This window comes from Barbus barbus (genome assembly GCF_936440315.1).
Source record: "Barbus barbus genome assembly, chromosome: 1".
Lineage (NCBI taxonomy): Eukaryota > Metazoa > Chordata > Actinopteri > Cypriniformes > Cyprinidae > Barbus > Barbus barbus.
In genome coordinates, this window is record NC_136729.1 from 29,968,495 (window position 1) to 29,988,070 (window position 19,576).

Sequence of the window (19,576 nt, forward strand, 5' to 3'; positions counted from 1 at the left end):
GCTTGAGGCTTAGACCCTCAGAATGATATATAGTTTGTCAAGATTAACTTTGTCCCGTTTCATTTATTCTATTGGAAAACAATGACACATGCAAACAAAGAGCGTTCAGTGCGACGTCGCTCTGGTGAACGTTAACAGGTTAAGAGTTCAAATGTTCATGAGATGGATTGCCTGAGGGAAGAAACTGTTCCTGTGCCTGGCTGTTCTGGTGCTCAGAGCTCTGTAGCGTTGATCAGATGGTAACAGTCCAAAGAGGGAGTGTGCTGGGTGTGAGGGGTCCAGAGCGATTTTACCAGCCCTTTTGCTCACTCTGGATAAGTACAGTTCTTGGAGAGTGGGGAGGGTTGTACCAATGATTCGCTCAGTAGTCCGGACTACCCGCTGTAGTTTTCTGAGGTCAGATTCAGTAGCTGAGCTGAACCAGAGAGTTAATGAAGTGCAGAGGATGGATTAAATGATGGCAGAGTAGAACTGTTTCAGCAGCTCCTGTGGCAGGTTGAACTTCCTCAGCTGGCGAAGGAAGTACAACCTCTGCTGGGCCTTTTTGACAATAGAGTAATGTGAATGTTCCACTTCAGGTCCTGAGAGATGGTGATGCCCAGGAATCTGAATGACTCCACTGTTGTTACAGTGCTGTTCATGATTGTGAGTGGGGGGAGAGCAGGGGGGGGGGGGGGGGGGGGTTTCTCCTGAAGTCCATTATCATCTCCACAGTTTTGAGCGTGTTGAGCTTCAGGTTGTTAAGACTGCACCAGACAGCCAGCTCCTTAACCTCCTGTCTGTAAGCAGACTTGTCACCATCCTGGATGAGACCGATCAGTGTGGTGTCATCTGCTAAACTTCAGGAGCTTGACAGAGGGGTTTTTAGAGGTGCAGTCCTTGGTGTAGAGGAAGAAGAGCAGTGGGGAGAGAACGCAGCCCTGAGGGAAAGGGAAAATGAAAGGGGGAAAGGGAAGTGGTGTGTGGCCAAGTATGGTGACTCATACTCGGAATTTGTGCTCTGCATTTAACCCATCCAAGTGTACACACAGTAGTGACCTGAGACTCGAACCCACGACTGTCAGGCTACAAATCCAACTCTTTATCCATTAGGCCACGACTGCCCTATCTAACAGGTGCTGAATGTGTATTTTCCCAGCCTCACTAGCTGCTGCTGCCTGTCTGTCAGGAAGCTGGTGATCCACTGACAGATAGAGGTGGGGACGGCGAACTGAGTTAGTTTGGGCAGGAGGAGGTTTGGAATGATAGTGTTAAAGGCCGAGCTCATGTCCATAAACAGGATCCTCACATAAGTCCCTGGTCTATCCAGGTGTTGCAGTATGTAATGCAGTCCCATGTTGACTGCATCATTCACAAACCTGTTTGCTCTGTAGGCAAACTGCAGGGGCTCCAGTAAGGGTCTAGTGATGTCCTTCAGATAAGCCAAAACCAGTTTTTCAAATTATTTCATTACCACAGATGTTAGAGCCACAGGTCTGTAGTCGTTAAGTTCTGTTATCTTGGGTTTCTTTGGGATGGGGATGATGGTGGAGCGTTTGAAGCATGAGGGGACGTCACACAGCTCCAGTGATCCATTGAATATCTGTGTGAAGATGGGGGCCAGCTGGTCAGCACAGGATTTCAGACAGGCTGGTGTCACACCATCTGGGCCTGGTGACTTTCTTCTCTTGTTCTTTCTGAAGACCTGGCGCACGTCATCTTCACTGATCTGCAGTGCAGAAGAGGGGGAGAGGGGGGGTTGCAGGAGGTGTGAATGGTGTTCTTTCAAACCTGCAATAGAACTCATTCAGATCGTCTGCCAGTTGTTGATTCTCCACAGTGCTGGGGGATGGTGTCTTGTAATTGGTGATGTCTTTCAGACCTTTCCACACTGAAGCCGTGTCACTGGAAGAGAATTGGATCCTTAGCTTATCGGAATAATTCCTCTTTGCCACTCTGATCTCCTTTTCCAGTGTGTATTTGGTCTGTTTATACAAGACTCTATTCCCATTCCTGTAAGCAACTTCTTTGGCCTGATGCAGGTAATACATTAATACAGGTTTAGCTGATTTCAGTTTCTGCCTGTAGGTTGGAATAAGATGAACCAAACAGTGATCAGAAAGTCCTAAAGCTGCCCATGGGACAGAGTGATATGCATCCTTTATTGCTGTTTAACAGTAATCCAGTATATTACTGTCTTTGTTGGGACATGTAACATGCTGTCTGTATTTTGGCAGTTCACGGGAGAGATTTGCTCTTTTAAAGTCCCCTAGAATGATTAAAACAGAGTCCGGGTGTTGTTGTTCTGTGTCTGTGATCTGATCAGCGAGTTTCTGTAAAGCTGAGCTCACGTGCGCTTGCGGTGGAATGTAGACACTCACGAGAATGAAGGAGCAAAACTCCCGCGGCAAGTAGAATGGTTTAGAGTTGATGAAAAGCGTTTCTAGATCTGAACAGCACATCGTCTTTAACACTGTTACATCTGTACACCACCTTTCATTGATGTAGAAGCATGTCCCGACGCTGCGCGATTTCCCCATTGATTCTGCGTCGCGATCTGCTCTGAACAGCTGAAAGCTCGGCAGATGAAGCGTGCTGTCCGGGATGGCATCATTCAGCCAGGTTTCCGTGAAACACAGAGCAGCACAGTTTGAAAAGTCCTTCCTTGACCGGGAAAACAGAAGGAGTCTGTCCGTTTTGTTGGGTAGAGAGCGGAGATTAGCCAGATGGATGCTAGACAACGGCATTCGAAATCCGCACCGTCTGAGCTTCACGAGTGCGCCGGCTCGCTTCCCCCGTCTGCGCATCCTGAAGCGTCTAAACAGCGCCGCAGCTCCGACGACTACTATGTTCAGCAAAACATCCAAATAATCGCAAACCGGTTGGAGATTTTGTGGTGTGTTCTGCCGAATGTTCAGCAGTTCTTCCTTGGTGAAATTAATCGTGTTTGACAAACAAAAAAACAGGAAAAACTGAAAAAAACTCTAAAACAACTTGAGAGCCAAGCACAATGGCTGCCATATGCGGCGTCATCTTGAGACTTACATATTGTAAGTGTTGCTTTGTTTCTGTGTCTTGTAACGATTGTAGTGGCAAAACAACAAGAGACCATGTGTGTTTCACAGTACTTTATTGTATTATATGATTTATTTGTTTATATTTAAAAGTATAGTTGTCGTAGATGTGTAGACCATTTTTACCTATCCGCTCCAGTTTGGGCCCTTCCGTGTTTAAGATAATTCCATTTTCTAAATGGGGGTGTGCTGGGAGATGTGATAAAACATCAGTTTAATATATAAGTCTGTTTCAGTGTGGTTATGTTGCATATAAGCAGTGTTTTTTTTGCTATTTTCATTTGTGTTATTTGTATTTTTCTTTCATATTTCTATTTCGAGGAAATGTGTATTGTGAGATGGACACTGGGATTTGTGCTCCCCCATGGGAATGGTTTGTGCCATTAATGTCTGGTGGGAAAATAGCCTATTTAATCAGTGTGGTTGTTTGTAGTTGTAAGGGAGGTGAGGAGGCAGAAAGCGGAAACTGTTTGATTGAAGTGCATGTCTGCTGTAAGATGTGTTTAAACTGAAAGAAGTGCCCCTACAAGTGGTTTGAGCTGTAAGTTTTGCTGTTGACAGGGATTTTCTTTGTGTTTTGTAGCTTCAGTGATTGTTTTGTTGTGTTTTTGTTATTTTGTTTATTTCTTTCATTTTCTTTTGCTATAAATATCACTCTCAAATCATCACTGGTTGGTGGCATGTCTCTAATAAACACAAGCAACCGGAAATTACCCTGTAGTATTGCTCCATCCTAGCTCTTTCCTGACCTCTCAGCAATATCTACCCGTCAGCGTCCTAAAACACTAGTGTGAATGTAATTTAGACTGAGACAGTATATCACACATAAAAAGAGGGTTGAGTCTCCTTTAAAATTCAGGTACAAGTCAGTTCAATGACTTAAGTTTTCTTAGTTAAGAACTTGGGTTGGAGCTCTTAATTTTGAACTCTCAAAGTGCATTAGATAGAATAATTTAACTTTAAAATGTACAAAATGTTTATTTTTCCCCAATTCTTCATTGTTTTTTTTTTTTTTTTAAACATCGCAATAAATTTTCTATCGTGGGCTTCACATCACAATATTATCATATTGTGAGATTTTGATATCGTTACATCTCTACTACCTAGCTATCTATCCTTTCAACGATATCGTTTTTGCATAAAAATAACTGTGAATGGACAGCCAAAAGCATACATGTTTTTAAAATCATGCAATTATTAGTCTGCGGATGAGTGATTGACATGAATCCTTTACCATCAAAAATCACTTGTGATGAACAATTATACCAGTCGTTACTGCAGATATCTTCAGTCATCTTTTTCCACTATACTGTACATTTATTTAACTGTACTTTTTTTCCCCTGCTGCTATGCAACTACTTATATCAACATATTGAGAAATAAATATAATATTGCCCAAAAGTTACATTTCTATTGAAGTAAAAATTCCTAGAAAACTTCATAATACTGAAGATTATTTTCACTTAGAATTAGATTATTACAGATACGATTATTACTGTCTTCTTAACAGTCATTGTACTGTAATATGTATGTTGTTTACCCATAAACTACCTAATGAATACATTTCCACTACTATACATTTCATAACGAGCAAACAATACATATATACATATACATAAAATAATCACCAAAGGTACAATATAAATAAATAAATCCATCATTAGCATATGAGAGCACTCGCCTCTGCAGCACTGCTGAGTCTGTCCTGATTCTCACTGGCCCGCACCAGCAGCAGGTAGCGGTGCTGGTCGCTCTCAAAGTCTATGGTACGGGTCAGACTGATCTCCCCCGTTTCTGGCTGGATGCTGAAAAGACTGCTGGGATTGATGAGCAAGCTGTAAGTTACTGGTTGCTTTTGGAAGGACACTGCTGGAGTGACTAGGAAGCTGGATAGGAAAAGACAAAAAGAGAGAACCTGATTGACGAAAATCAATTACGGTGTAATCAGTTATGATTATTGACTCTAACTCATTAAGGTGTTCTACAAATGAACAAACATAAAAGGAAAGAAGAATGGATTAAATAAAACGATAAGTGCACCAAGTGAGCCAATATGGATATCTGTTGAATATAAGTATCTATCAATATAACTTCCAAAGTGAATGCATTATATCTTTATACATGTGGTCATAACTGAATGTGGGTAAGTGGGGGATTCTTTGTTGTGGAAATAAATGTAAAGATAAATGGAAATGGGTACAGCAGGTAAGAGATGGACCACAGGCTCATTGATCCTGTAAAAATATAGAATAAACAATTTACAATTGCACAGCATCAGAGAACATACAGTACTGTGCTGGTTACCACATATATTGGAGCAAAACAAACCCATTACTGAAGAAAACAACTGGAAATGGAAAAGTTTCTCCTCATTTTGGATGACATAAATCAAATACTTCTCACTTAGTCTCATCCGGATGCTAAAAAAAATAATCTATTGTGATTTCCATCTGCCTTACTGATCACTGTTATTATCCCTTTCTTTCTCCTTGTTTTTTACTCACTGGGTCAAATCACGTCCAGTGCTTAGACTTAACATAAACATAAAATCCAGCAATTAAAGTGTATCACTGCAATTTCATGACATTTTGAGCAGTATCGAAGTAAGAAAAACACAATTTTTTTTACAATTGAAGAGTTCAGATGCAAAACCCTCTAAATCCATCAGACTTTTCTTTTAAATGAGCAGGCTCTTATGATCAGGTTCAGTAGTTTCATTTTAAAGGTAATGATAAGGTAATTAATTAGTGAATAACATAACTTTTTTTTCAAAAATATCACTTTAGACAAACCATTGGTTTTTAACAAGTTAGATTTTCTCTTCCGTCAAAACCAGCTAAATCCACTTGTGCTTTTTTTTGCAAAAACCTCTACATTTAGTCATTTGGCAGACGCTTTTATCCAAAGCGACTTACAATTGGGGAATACAAAAAGCGATTAATCTTGAAGAGGCAATCAGACAGAGGAAGTGCTCGTAAAACCAAGTCTCAGTCATTGTTCAAATAAGTACAAGCTAGTAAGCAGAGAGAAAGATAGAGGGAAAGAGTTTTTTTTTTTTTGAGTTTAGGATGAAGTCAAGTACTGCCGAAAGAGATGAAATCCACCTCTTTGGGACAAGACAGTAAATAGTTGAAAAATCACTAAAGATGCAACTAGAATCCCCCAAAAATATAAAAAACAAAACAAAAAGAAAAGATTCACACAGTATAACCACAATTTGAGGTAAATAATGTTTTCTTCTGCTATTCAATGTCAGTAGGACAGACTCATCCATTTCATCGTACTCCAGCTTTTATGTTAAAAATGTCAATCTGAATCTAAAACGATCTCCACCGAAAAACCGGCTACTCAGCGAGCCGTTATATTGAAGCCGCTCGGAAATCATATGATTCGATTCGCGCCTTGCGAATGGTTCTCGGAACATAGCGGATTTTGCAGCCAAAGGGAAGGTGATGGGTATAAACGGAGGTCAGACCCAGCTGCAAATGGGTGGGACTTAAGCTGCAAGTGGGCTGTACAAACCAACAGAAGATTTTGATTGGTTTATTTAATGTCATGTGGGTTGTAGTATCGGTTCACGCTCCTGGTGGCGGTAGTGGGGGCGAATTTTTTGCGATTGGTCAAAAAAAGAAGACGACTTTCAGCGGCAGCACGGTAGATGAGTGGAAGAGGTAAGGGTGATGAACAATTTTTGTTTGTTTTGTTTCGTAAAAAGTATTACAAGCTGTGAAAAGTGCATTTTCTTGGTGGCTTTTGTACCACATTTCTTAGTACCACACACAGCTTACAATCTGTAATGTGCCTGACAATATCTTTTTTTTCTACAAACAACTAATTTGCTCTCCAGGTTATGGATACCGAAGACCATAAGCAGGTAATGTAATTGCATTGTAATTTTGGTAGCACCTTCTATGAAGCCCGTATTTATAATACATTAGGGTATTTTAAGGCATTATAATGAATGCGAAATGCATTATAAAAAAAAACTTACAATGTTATTTCATCTTATGAATATTCATAAGAACAGTTTTAATGTATTATAATATTTACTTATTAGTGTTGAGTATGACGATTTATAACACACAGTGAACACGTTGCATTCACTTAAGTTACAATGGATTATATTTCTCATAGTTATAATGTATTATAAGTCTCATATTTTGCCACCTTTCTTATGAGAATGAGAATATGCTACTTTACCTAAAGCCATCAATGACCACTTATAGGTATAGTAATAATAATAGTAATATTTTTTTTTCTCTCAAACAGCCATAAGATAAGATATCAGATCAGATTGCTTTGAACTATTTTTATTTTAATACCAGTTTGATTATTTTGATGGTACCCTTTAGACAGCTGTTGTTAAGTAACTCTGCAACTATATGTCAACTAGCAGTCATTGGAGTATTAGTAGTATGTCTGCTAAATATATGCTAACACATTATTTTGATGGTTCCCCAACAGACAGACAAGCAACTTTGCGAGTACGTCAAAATTCTACCTATCCTAACCTTAACCTAAGCCTACTAGTACTCTCATGAGAGTTAGTTGACACATAGTTGCAAAGTTGCTTATAGTCAATAGACTAAGGGGACATCAAAATAAAATGTAACCTAACATATACATTTTTTTTTTTTGTTGTTGAAATTATTAACTAGCTCACATCAAAATTAATATAAGCCTCACAGGGAACACTCAAATAACACTCCACACCTAACCACTTACAATATGTACTGTAGTAAGATACTATGCAGATCTTAAATAATGTCAAGATATATAGTCCATTATCAATGTAAAAGTAGATTTAATATGGTGTTCATTATGGATCCAAGATGGCGGTGCAGTCAGACGCAGCGGCTGCTACGGGTCCCAAAGACGGCGCTTTTATGTCTTTTAATGTCGTCTGTTCGTCTCCAAATAGTGTAAAATTACCGCTAACTCGCAAGGAAATCAATCCAAAACACATCTATGATTGCCAAAGCCTTTTGGATATCGGCAACGCGTACAAACAACAACTCTCGCCGGCGGCTACTGAGAAGCTACGAGGCCTTTTTTTTACAGATGGAGCCGGACCTCGAGACCGCGGACTCGCCTACTGACGCTACCCGCGCAAGGCAGCATCGCAAGTGGTGTTAGAGAGGACAGAAGCGCGGTAAGCGCGGAGATATATAGCTAGGCTAAGAGCTAACCCCACAACACCGGCTCTTCCAACACTCATGCTCTCAAACGTTCGCTCTCTGGAAAACAAACTGGACTTAATTCAACTCAGTCGGTCTACAGCATGTGGCTGTACCCTGCCCCCACCTCGGTTACTCAGACCACATCACTGTTATGCTAATCCCAGCATATAGACCACTTCTCAAACTCAAAAGCAGATCACAGTATGGCCAGACAATGCCACCTCAGCACTGCAGGACTGCTTTCAGTGCACAGACTGGAACATGTTTAAAGAGGCACCTACAACAACCACACAGACCTGCGCATGTGCAAACCAGAAGCCATGGATGACAGCAGAGGTTCGTGGGCTTCTAAAGACCAGAGATGAAGCATTCAGATCAGGAGATAAAGCAGCCCTCAAAACAGAAAGAGCCAATCTGTCCTGTGGCATCAAAAATGCAAAACGGTCATATGCTCAAAAAAATCAACAATCACTTCACAGACAGCAGAGACACACGGAGCCTGTGGCAAGCCATTCAGACCATCACTGACTACAAGCCCCCGCCACAGGCCTGTGATGATGACACATCCCTCCCCGATGCACTCAACCACTTTTATTCACGGTTTGAAATGCAGAATGACACACCTGCACAAAAACTGCCCACACCTCCCAACGACCGGGCGCTCTGTCTGTCTCCAGCCGACGTAAGGAAGACCCTATCTAGGATTAACCCACGCAAGGCTGCGGGTCCTGACAACATACCTGGCCGTGTTCTGTGAGACTGTGCTGCACAGCTGACAGATGTCCTAACAGATATCTTCAACACCTCGCTGAGCCAGGCAGTCGTCCCCACGTCTCAAATCCACAACAATCATACCGTTACCAATCACCTGTGTCCTGTCTAAATGACTACCATCCCATAGCACTGACTCCAATCATGATGAAGTGCTTTGAGAGGCTAGTCATGCACAACATCAAAACCAGCCTCCCCAACACACTCGACCCGCTCCAGTTTGCATACCGTCCAAACCGCTCTACGGACGATGCAATTTCCTTACCCACCTATTTTTCTTACCAACCTAGAAAATAAATACTCCCATGTTGTTCATTGACTTCAGCTCGGCATTCAACACAATAATCCCACAACAGCTCATAAATAAACTAAGGCAGCGGCTATTTGCACTAAGTGTAAATAGCGATAGACGCTATTTACACTAAGTGCAAATAGCATATTTTTTTAGTGACAGATGCTATTTACACTAAGTGCAAATAGCAGTATTTTTTAACGATATGCTATTTACACTAAGTGCAAATAGCTATAGATTCTATTTACACTGTTAAAATAGCAAAATGTTCTGCTATTTATACTACTTATTGCAAATAGTGGCAATTATCTGCACCTCAGTATTGTAGTACATTATAAAACAGTACGCAATAATAACATACTGAGTGTAAATTATAATTTTAATTAAAATTTATTAAATGGATGCCACCTTATTGGGACAATAAAGCCCTCCCTACACATACCCTAACCGATACTTTATTTTCAACTTTTTGATTATTTCCTTCATTTTTATTGAAAATAAATGCCTTTCTGATGCGATATGAGATTTGAAAAGGGAGAAAAAAATGTTTGGCAAAAGGTGAGCTCGAACTCAGGTCGATCGCGTCAAAAAGCATGCGCCTTACCATCTACGCCACTGAAACTGATGTTGAACTAACTTTTTTTTATTGTTGACTAACCCAATCACACGTTAGTGGGCGGAGTTAGTGTAAATAGCCTTTGCCAACAAAATGGGCTATTTGCACTTAGTGTAAATAGACACTCCGATAAACTAAACCTGCTGGGCATTAACAATTCCCTTTGAAATTGGATACTGGACTTTCTAACCGGAAGACCTCAGTCAGTCCGTCGGCCACAACACCTCGAGCACCACCACACTGAGCACAGGTGCCCCACAAGGCTGTGTGCTCAGCCCGCTGCTCTTCACACTGCTGACCCACGACTGCACTGCCAAGTTCAGCTCCAACCACATCATCAAGTTTGCTGATGACACAACAGTGGTAGGTCTCATCAGCAACAACGATGAAACGCACTACTGAGAGGAAGTGGCACAGCTGGCTGAATGGTGTGGCACTAACAATCTGTCCCTCAATGTGGAGAAGACAAAGGAGGTTGTGATGGACTTCAGGAGAAACTCCGTTGACCACCCCCCACTGACCATCGACAGCTCGACTGTGGAGAGAGTCAGCAGCACTAAATTCCTGGGGGTGCACATCACAGAGGATCTCATCTGGACCACCAACACCATGTCACTCTCCAAAAAGGCACAACAGCGCCTACACTTTCTCCGCCGGCTGAAAAGAGCAAGTCTCCCTCCACCCATCCTCACCACATTCTACAGAGGCACCATTGAGAGTGTGCTGACCAGCTGCATCACTGTCTGGTACGGGAACTGCAGTGCTGCTGACCGCAAGACCCTCCAGCAGACAGTGAACACAGCTGCAAAGATCATCGGTGCCCCTCTCCCCTCCATCCTGGACATTTTCCTTACACGATGCTCCAGCAAAACCAACAGCATCGTGAAGGACTCCACCCATCCCTGCCACAGTCTCTTCCAGCTCCTACCATCAGGAAGACGGTACCGGAGCATCAGAGCCCGCTCCGCCAGACTGCTCAACAGCTTTTTCCCCCAGGCTGTGAGAGCCCTGAACTCAAACCACCACGCCCCCCTCTGAAACCCCATGCAAACTCCTGAAACATGGATATTTGTGAACAATATTTGAGAGGAATAGGCCTTTTGTGTACATAGAAAAAGTCTTAGATCTTTTGAGTTCAGCTCATGAAAAATGGGGGCAAAAACAAAAGTGTTGCGTTTATAATTTTGTTCAGTGTAGTAATAAAGTCTAATTTACTTGGCCTAATATCGTCCCTTAAAAATTCTGGACACCATTTACTTGCATAGAATAGACCTACAGAGCTTAGAAATTATTCTTGAAATGTTTGTACATGTTCAACAAGAGAATAAAGTCATGCATATCTTGGATGGCATGGGGAGAATGTTTTAAATTTGGGTTAACCCTGATGCTCATTGTGCTTCTTGTGAACCCACCAGGTTACGTTGGGAAGGGCAAGCAAGGTGAGCTCCGTGGAATTTACTCAGAAGCAATGCATCCGGGATTTTGCAGTGTCCACTGCATGCAAGTCTATTGTGCTGAATGAATGATTGTACATAATTTGATTAATCAGAAATAAAATATTTTACCCACCCTGAGATTTAAAATTAATACATTGATTTGTGTAACATGTTCTGAAGAACATTAGTCTGTAATTTGCTGTAATTTAATAAAAAAAAATATGCAAATTAAAAAATGTGCAGTACAGGCAAATTGTAACTACATTTTCTTAACAGTACTCAACGTTTTCTTTATGTATCACACATTTACCTCCTAAGTGCAATCGCATCTCACTTTAATGTTCCTTGGTAGCCCAGCCAACACATCCATGTGGGGCCCATAGGGGTTGCAACTGGGCCGGTATCTGGGGCCCACCTGGGCTAAACAACTGGGACCCAGCTAATTTTGTCCTGCTTTAATGGTGGCCCTACATGGGTTAACCCAGATGGGCTGATGATGGTCTCCATATAGGTCCCATATGGGTTAACCAGGTAGCTCCCATTTTGTACCTACAGTCTGCCTACATGGGTTAGTGATGGGACCCAGCTAGGTCTCATGTAGGTCTCTTATGGGCCATAACAGGTATTCACATGGGCTAACATATTTGTCTGCTTGGGTTACCTTATTTTACAGAAAACCCCTAAACACAAACATTACATTAAATCCACTAAAATACTAAAGGTATTCAATAAACAGAAACCAGTGCAGTAGTTCATGCTTTTAAGCAAAGTTTATTGAGAATAATTTAAACTATCATACTATCATAACTTGTACATTTATAACTTTATGAAACAAGTATCTATAATAAAACATAAAAATACAATTAAGCTTCCTGATAAACTATAACTTTTATTCTGAATGCTTTAAGCAAGGTTTCTTTGGAATAATTTGATATCATTTGTATATTTACAACTTTACAAAACATAAGTATCTTGAAGTTAAAGTGAAGCTCCTGACAAACATTATTTGGCATAACTTGTATCGTTTGTATATTCATATCTGAAAACTCTAAATATTGTTTGAATTTCACAAACAAAAAAACAAACCAACAGTGCAGCTCCTCACTCCTCTGTCCTCGTTCACAACGGCCCTTTGAAAAGACAACAAATTATCAACCACTGTGCCACTTTTTCAGTTAAAACAGATGTTTGTCTTTTTAAAGATTGTATTTCCATTTAAAAATCAAGAATATCTTAAGACTTACCCATCTTGCGCTCTACTACGTGACTTCACAGAACAGTTTACTCCCGTCATCGATTAGCCACTTTGACACTGACTTTTCTGCCTCTTTTTCTGGTAATTTGCTTTGTAAGAGATTTTTTTCAAGCTTCCTGTAAAACACAAAGAGCAAAGTTAGATTAAATTCCATATTTAAGCCCTTGCAATAAATAAGCAGTCATCTCCATTTTTACATTTTTTTCAGGAAATACAATAATGGTATCGGATATAATATTCTATCATAAACAAATGATTTCTGTGTAAACAAGGGCACAGGGCAACATTTAAAGGCAACAGTTCACACAAAAATTGAATGCCTCATTTAATTACAAATGTAAAATCCTGTCCATCTGAAATTCTTTTAAACAATTATAATTTTTATCAGGTAAATATAGGTCCTTCATTGCCATTAAAGTGAAATAACTGAACATAAACATAAGAGCTTGATAAAAATGTTTTTAGAAGAAAATTTCAGTCTTCATTCATTCATATTTTAGTATCACTTCACTTGTATTAGTGTACACTAAAAAATGCTGGGTAAATATTGGACAGAACACATGCTGCGTTGTTTAACCCAACCGCTGGGTCTAAATAACCCAATCACTGGGTTGTATTTAACCCAGCATTTTTAAGAGTGTACTTGTCTTTAATAAAGTTTGAATTGTATTATTATTATAAACTGAGTTTTGTGATCGCTACACCAGAAATTAACAGTTACTTATCATTAAAATAAGCAGTACACCTGGTCCATATTCTCATAATTTGGGGTATTGTTGTCCAAGTATGGATAATTATTTGCATACAATCAAACTCATTTGATTCCACTGATTTATGAAGAACTCAACTCTACTGAATAACCTCTGTTTGCACATGAATGTTATAAATAATCCAACAGCAAGTAGACATACCTTATACAACCTCAAGCAGTTCGAGCCCCCGAAACTTGCCGGTCAACAAAATTGAACTCTGATAAGGGGTGGTCCAAAGGGAAGGCCATCATTCTTCTCGTGGCTTCATCCACAGTACTCCCTCCAATTTCTGCCACCACAGCAACCTAACGGAAAACAAGATTATTATTATTGTGGAGACAACACAAAATAATTGACCCGAATAATTGCAATTACATTTCCCCCCAAATCGTGCAGTCATAGGTTAATCGATTGTGCACTGCTATTTTACACTGGAAGTTGTAATCTACTGTGTGCAACACGTTCATACATATATATATATACACACACATACATATATATATATATATATATATATATATATATATATATATATATATATATATATATATATATAAAAAAAAAAACTCACAATTCATATGGAACACTCCTATAATTCCTATGCAGTTGCCTCTGTAACATATTTTACACTTGTACTACAATTGTGTTGCCTGTGGTACAAAAACATTGTGCCTCTGTAGCAGAAAAGCTACAGGACTGTGAAAATGTCTTAGGCCACCATCATATTTGTTGTTTTATAAATGGTATAATGACTATACCATTTTATTAGAATACAACCAAAAAATACAGGAAATTTATAGGCAGTATTAAAAAACAGAGAGACACAAAATGTTGGCCTAGACTTCTGCACAGTACTGTAAGTGCAAAACCATTACCGTTCAGCCCTGTGAACCTGCTAAATGATCATGTTAGAAGATACCTCTTGTTTCTGGAAGGTGGGGTCTGCCAATTTCTGCTCCACTGCATCAACATCCGAGACCGGTCAATTACTTTCTGTAAGAAAAATGCTTATTACTTTAAAAAAAACAAACAAACAAAAAAAAAACATTAAATTCTAATTTAGGCCATTTGTATGATTTGTAATAACACCCGAATGCAAACGGATGCAGAATTATATAAGGCAGAAACGCCTCTGTTTGCATTATAAATATTAAATATTGTTGTAATATTGTATTGTATGTATTGTTAAATGTACAACAGCCTTATAGTTTTCTAATCAAATCGAGATCTGTCCCAGGCTAACATAACTTATTTACTTTAGCTTCTCTGTTATTTTAGCCATTTGACCTCATCATTGTAATCTTCCTGTATCGTGAGCACACAGCCAGGTGCCAAACTTTGCAGTTTAAGTATGAGCTTTTTTAGTGTCTTTATTTTTAGAGAGCGTAGGAAACACCAAGACATACAGCATTATCGTTTAGGCATTGGCGCCCAAAATATGAGGAAATAAAATATAACGAGACAAAAATCCAAACTATGTTTCGGTTAACATTATGGTTGGTAAACAATATCATTACATTTTCAGTTTTAAAAATTTTAATTCTTACCTTGGATACACTGAAGGCAAACGTCTTCTCCAGAAAATTAGTGAGTAGTAATGGCGCCGGCGCGATGCAGCGCGTGGGGGATGGGTAATGTTGAATGAGATCTCGCGGGATCCACCCTGCGTGCAGCTCGAGGCAGGGCTGCATCTCGCGGTAGTTTGATGTCGTGGGGGATGGGATCTCGCGAGAAACTCGCGTTTCAGCACAATTAAAGTGGCTGTATTTTTATAATTTTATTGTATATTTTGCTAAATGTCAGTGGGAAATTGGGTAGAAATGCATGAGTGTTGGATGTAAAAAAGGAGGGGAATTTTTAGATTTTGATTAAATTAAGCAATCCAAGTGTCAAAACAACAACAAAAATCATTTTAAAGACACATATGTGCACTATAAATCCATGTAATCACCCTATATGGGATTAATTATGTTTGCACTTGTATATTTGATAAAACAAATAGGATCCCATGTGTAGCCCATTTTGAGCCCATGCACATATTTCCCATTAATTACCCATCTGGGAAGCCCCCAAGTGGGCCCAAGATAAAATGCCCATCTTGAGTCCATGACCACTCTGTATTCCATGTGAAACCCATGTGGGCCCCACATTCATGTGTTTGCTGGGAGGCTACTGTAGAAGAATTGAAGTAAAATGTAATATCCAGAAATATGCTTAAATTAGCTACGACAGTTAAAGGATTTAAAATGACACCATCACTAAGCATGGCAAAAGGTGTAAAGATATGACTTCAATTTTGACAGTGAATGGTATTGGATACTAACAATAATGACAAAACTAAGAATAAGACGTAATTTCAATGTTGACAGTGAATGGTATTGGACACACAGAATAATGACAACACTAAGAATTTCAGTTTAAACTACTATGAAAATGCGTTATATTTATATTTTAAACTACGATGAAATCCAGCCTACTTGCGGCATAAGCTCCTCCCACTTGCTGGTCTCAGGGCTGCAGCGATACCTACTTGAAATGAAGTGGCGTTTAGAGGCTTTTGCCAACAAACCGATATTTCTGAATGGGCTGACACTGGGATTTAGAGGATCTGAAGCAAATATATTTGTTGTACGTGTATTATGTGCCGTAAGCATTTGCTCAATGTCATTATCTCATTTATGACGGAGGTGGCGTTTAGCGGCTTTTGCATCTGAACTCTTCATATCAAGTTAGCAATGAGAGATTATAGCTGATTGTAACTCTTCAGCAATGAGAATGAAAATATCGCAGCATTTATTTGTCTAGGATAATCATTTAACCACATAAATCACACATCTTGTTTGCCGTGGAACACAAAAGTTCTCAACAAATTCAAAATTTGCTGCCTCAGGAAAAGTTTTAGCAAAGGCTTTAGGTCAGTGATATCAAATGCTAATTGGCTCTTGTTGGCTTCGTCACCAATTGCAAATGCCACGTATTGGGTGGTATTATTCATTTTAAATGAGATATACACAACTTTGGGATAAGATCATGGATCAGAATATAAGATACTTATTCTTATGTAACTAACAAAAGCATATGTCATATTTTATATGAAAATATATGATTTTATGAGCATTTTGTGGAGGGGGGCAGTCTGTTAAATGATATTCATTTATGGGAGCTTTTCACTTAATTTGCAATTTTTCAGTTTTTTGATACATTCAGAGACTAGAAAATGAAAGCAAAATTATAATAATCATGCAGTCAAGATGGGCATTAATGTATTTTGGTAATCCCAAAAGAAGCTTAACGGCCGACTGGCAGACAAACGAAGGTAAAATGTGCCTTCCTTTCAGGTATTGTGGTTATTACAACTTCATTCCCATTGGCAGAGGTTGCGTGGTGGCTTGGAGTGCCTCCGCTCTCTGGCAGAGACCAGAGAGTTTGGGGATAAGATTAACGTCACCCCACTTTGGTGCCATGAGCAATATACTTATCCTAACATTAACCGTTTTTTGTATAGCTATGGATGAAGCCAACCAGATTCAGAAAGATCTGCCTGCCTGTGCCAAGTCTAAGTTTAATGAAAGCAACAATTTGGCAGAATCATAGATGTGTATGAGGAAAATAATACACCACAGCATTCAATGCATATTTAATGACATGCAGCTGCCATAAATGGATCTAGTAGGCACTTATTCCACATGGATTTAGGATAATTCGCTACAAGGCAAAGCCTGATTTAATACATCTGTGTAGGGCACAGCTAATCATTCTTCCCTGTAGCAGCATCATGCAAGTCATTTCACAGCGACTCATCTAATATCAAAGGGTTACACAATTAACACTCACTGTACAAAGACAGTAAAAAAGGGTCTTTTTGTCACCTATACAGTATGTGGGAGCAAATTAAAATAAATTAATTAATTAAATTCTAAAAATATAGAGAGGCTTTTATAGTATACGTTACCTGTTGTAACGCATGGTTAACCTCTCACGGCTGTCTATATGAGAGAAACAAAGTTCTGATGTTCATGCATCTTTAATGCATATCACAGTACCCTGACATAGTCAAAGATAATTATTTCACGAATTTTGCTTCGTGTAGTACACGATGACTCACACAAGCTACGCTCCAGCAAGAAGCACGGGCTGTAAATGCAGCATGATCTTGTTTCTATTTGTTACCCTGATAGATAAGTGGTGTTTTCACGGCGTGGGAGATGCATTTAGGGTGTGCTAGAATTACACTATGGAAATAAGATTTGCTGCATTTACGAGATTGGGTGTGTGTTTATGCGTGTGTGTATTACGGGTTTACTCACGGTTGGCCTTCTGGTGTGTTTTCTGGTATGGAAATTGTATAAGAGACGTTGGTGAATTGAGGAGCTCTTGGGCCTGCGATGATGGACACTACAGCGGGAGGACTGCGGCTGCCCTGCCGATCAGCTGCCACCACTGTGAGCAGGTATTCTCTGTCTCTCTGCAGGGGGAGGCCTGTCGTCTGCACATGACCATTCTTCCTATCCACCTCAAATCTCCCGTCACCTCCTGATGCATAACAAAACTTTTCATCCTCATGCAAATCAAATGCAAATTTTATGACTTTGCTGTAAGGTTCAATTGGTTCAAATTTGTTAATGCATTAGGTCTCATCCAACTTGTATGAATGATCATTAATGTATTATGAGCAAATGTATAGATGAACAATGAAAAACAGTAAATTTGTAAATAAATACTTGCCTTAATAAATGCAATAACATGAATGTTGCTAGTTGTTAGTAAATACGTTAAATAATGTTAACAAATTGTGCCTTATAGTAAAGTGTTGCCATTAAATTAATAATAAAAAAAATATTATTGTTATAGAACTAACAATAGCAGACAGACAGACAGACAGACAGACAGACAGACAGACAGACAGACAGACAGACAGACAGACAGACAGATAGATAGATAGATAGATAGATAGATAGATAGATAGATAGATAGATAGATAGATAGATAGATAGATACAAAATACAGCATAAATAAAAATTGTGAAATATTTTTTAACAATTTAAAATAACTGTTTCTATTGTAATATATTTTAGAAATGAAATGTATTCCTGCGATGGCAAATATAAATTTTCAGCAGATATTACTCCAGTCTTCAGTGTTACTTCATAAATAATTTTAATATGCTGATTTGCTGCTCAAGAAACATGTATTATTATTATTATTATTATTACCACCATCATCGTCGTCTGTAAAAACAGTTGTTTAAATTAAAAAAAAAAATCAGGATTCTTTGAAAATAACAGCATTCATAGCAAAATAACAGCATTTACCATAAGCTGTCATTTACAATTTACTATTTACAAAAGCTGTCTATTTTAGCTAAATGCTATTCTTTTGGACTTTCTACTTTTCAAAGAAACCTAAAAAAAAATGTACACAACTGTTTTTAACATTGATATAAAGCAGGGGTGCGAACTCCGGTCCTGGAGAGCCACAGCCCTGCCGAGTTCAGCTCCAACCCTAATTAAAACTCACCTGCCTGTAGCTTCCTAGTAACCCTTCAGACATTGATTAGATTGTCCAGGTGTGTTTGATTAGGGTTGAAGCAAAACTCTGTAGGGATGCAGCTCTCCAGGACCGACGTTGCCTACTCCTGATATAAAGTAAGAAGGCAAATCGGAAATAATGCTTACCATCAGACAGGAAGTATTCCACCTCTCCATTGATGCCCTCATCACCATCTCTGGCTTGAAGCTTGTAGACTAGAGTATTTGGTGGGACATTAGCAGAGACCACACTCAGGAAGGGGAAAGGGACCATTGTCCATTCTGGGGCATTATCATTGACATCCATCACCGTCAAATCAACTCTCACCGTATACCAGTCAGGACCTGTAAATACAGAGATTTCCACACTCAAAGTCAATTCACTCAAACTGTACTGAGAAATGGGAAGTCGTGGCCTAATGGTTAGAGAGTCGGACTCGTAATCCAAAGGTTGCGGGTTCGAGTCTCGGGCCGGCAGGGATTGTAGGTGGGGGGAGTGAATGTCCAGCGCTCTCTCCACCCTCAAGGCACCGAACCCCAAACTGCTCCCCGGGCGCCGCAGCATAAATGAATGCCCACTGCTCTGGGTGTGTGTTCACGGTGTGTGTGTTCACGGTGTGTGTTCACGGTGTGTGTGTTCACTGCTGTGTGTGTGCACATTGGATGGGTTAAATGCAGAGCACGAATTCTGAG

The 19,576-nt window shown here is 39.5% G+C and overlaps 1 protein-coding gene across 1 annotated transcript in view; it reads right to left on the reverse strand.

The window, feature by feature from the left end:
* LOC306876406 (neural-cadherin-like) overlaps positions 1–19,576 on the reverse strand; it is a gene marked incomplete at both ends in the record, with an annotated part of 304,042 nt that overhangs the window by 172,758 nt on the left and 111,708 nt on the right. Inside the window, 3 exons of the mRNA XM_079427539.1 lie at positions 4,735–4,939; positions 17,663–17,888; positions 19,031–19,228. Coding sequence (XP_079283665.1) covers positions 4,735–4,939; positions 17,663–17,888; positions 19,031–19,228 — 629 coding nt within the window. The remainder of the gene's footprint in view (positions 1–4,734; positions 4,940–17,662; positions 17,889–19,030; positions 19,229–19,576) is intronic.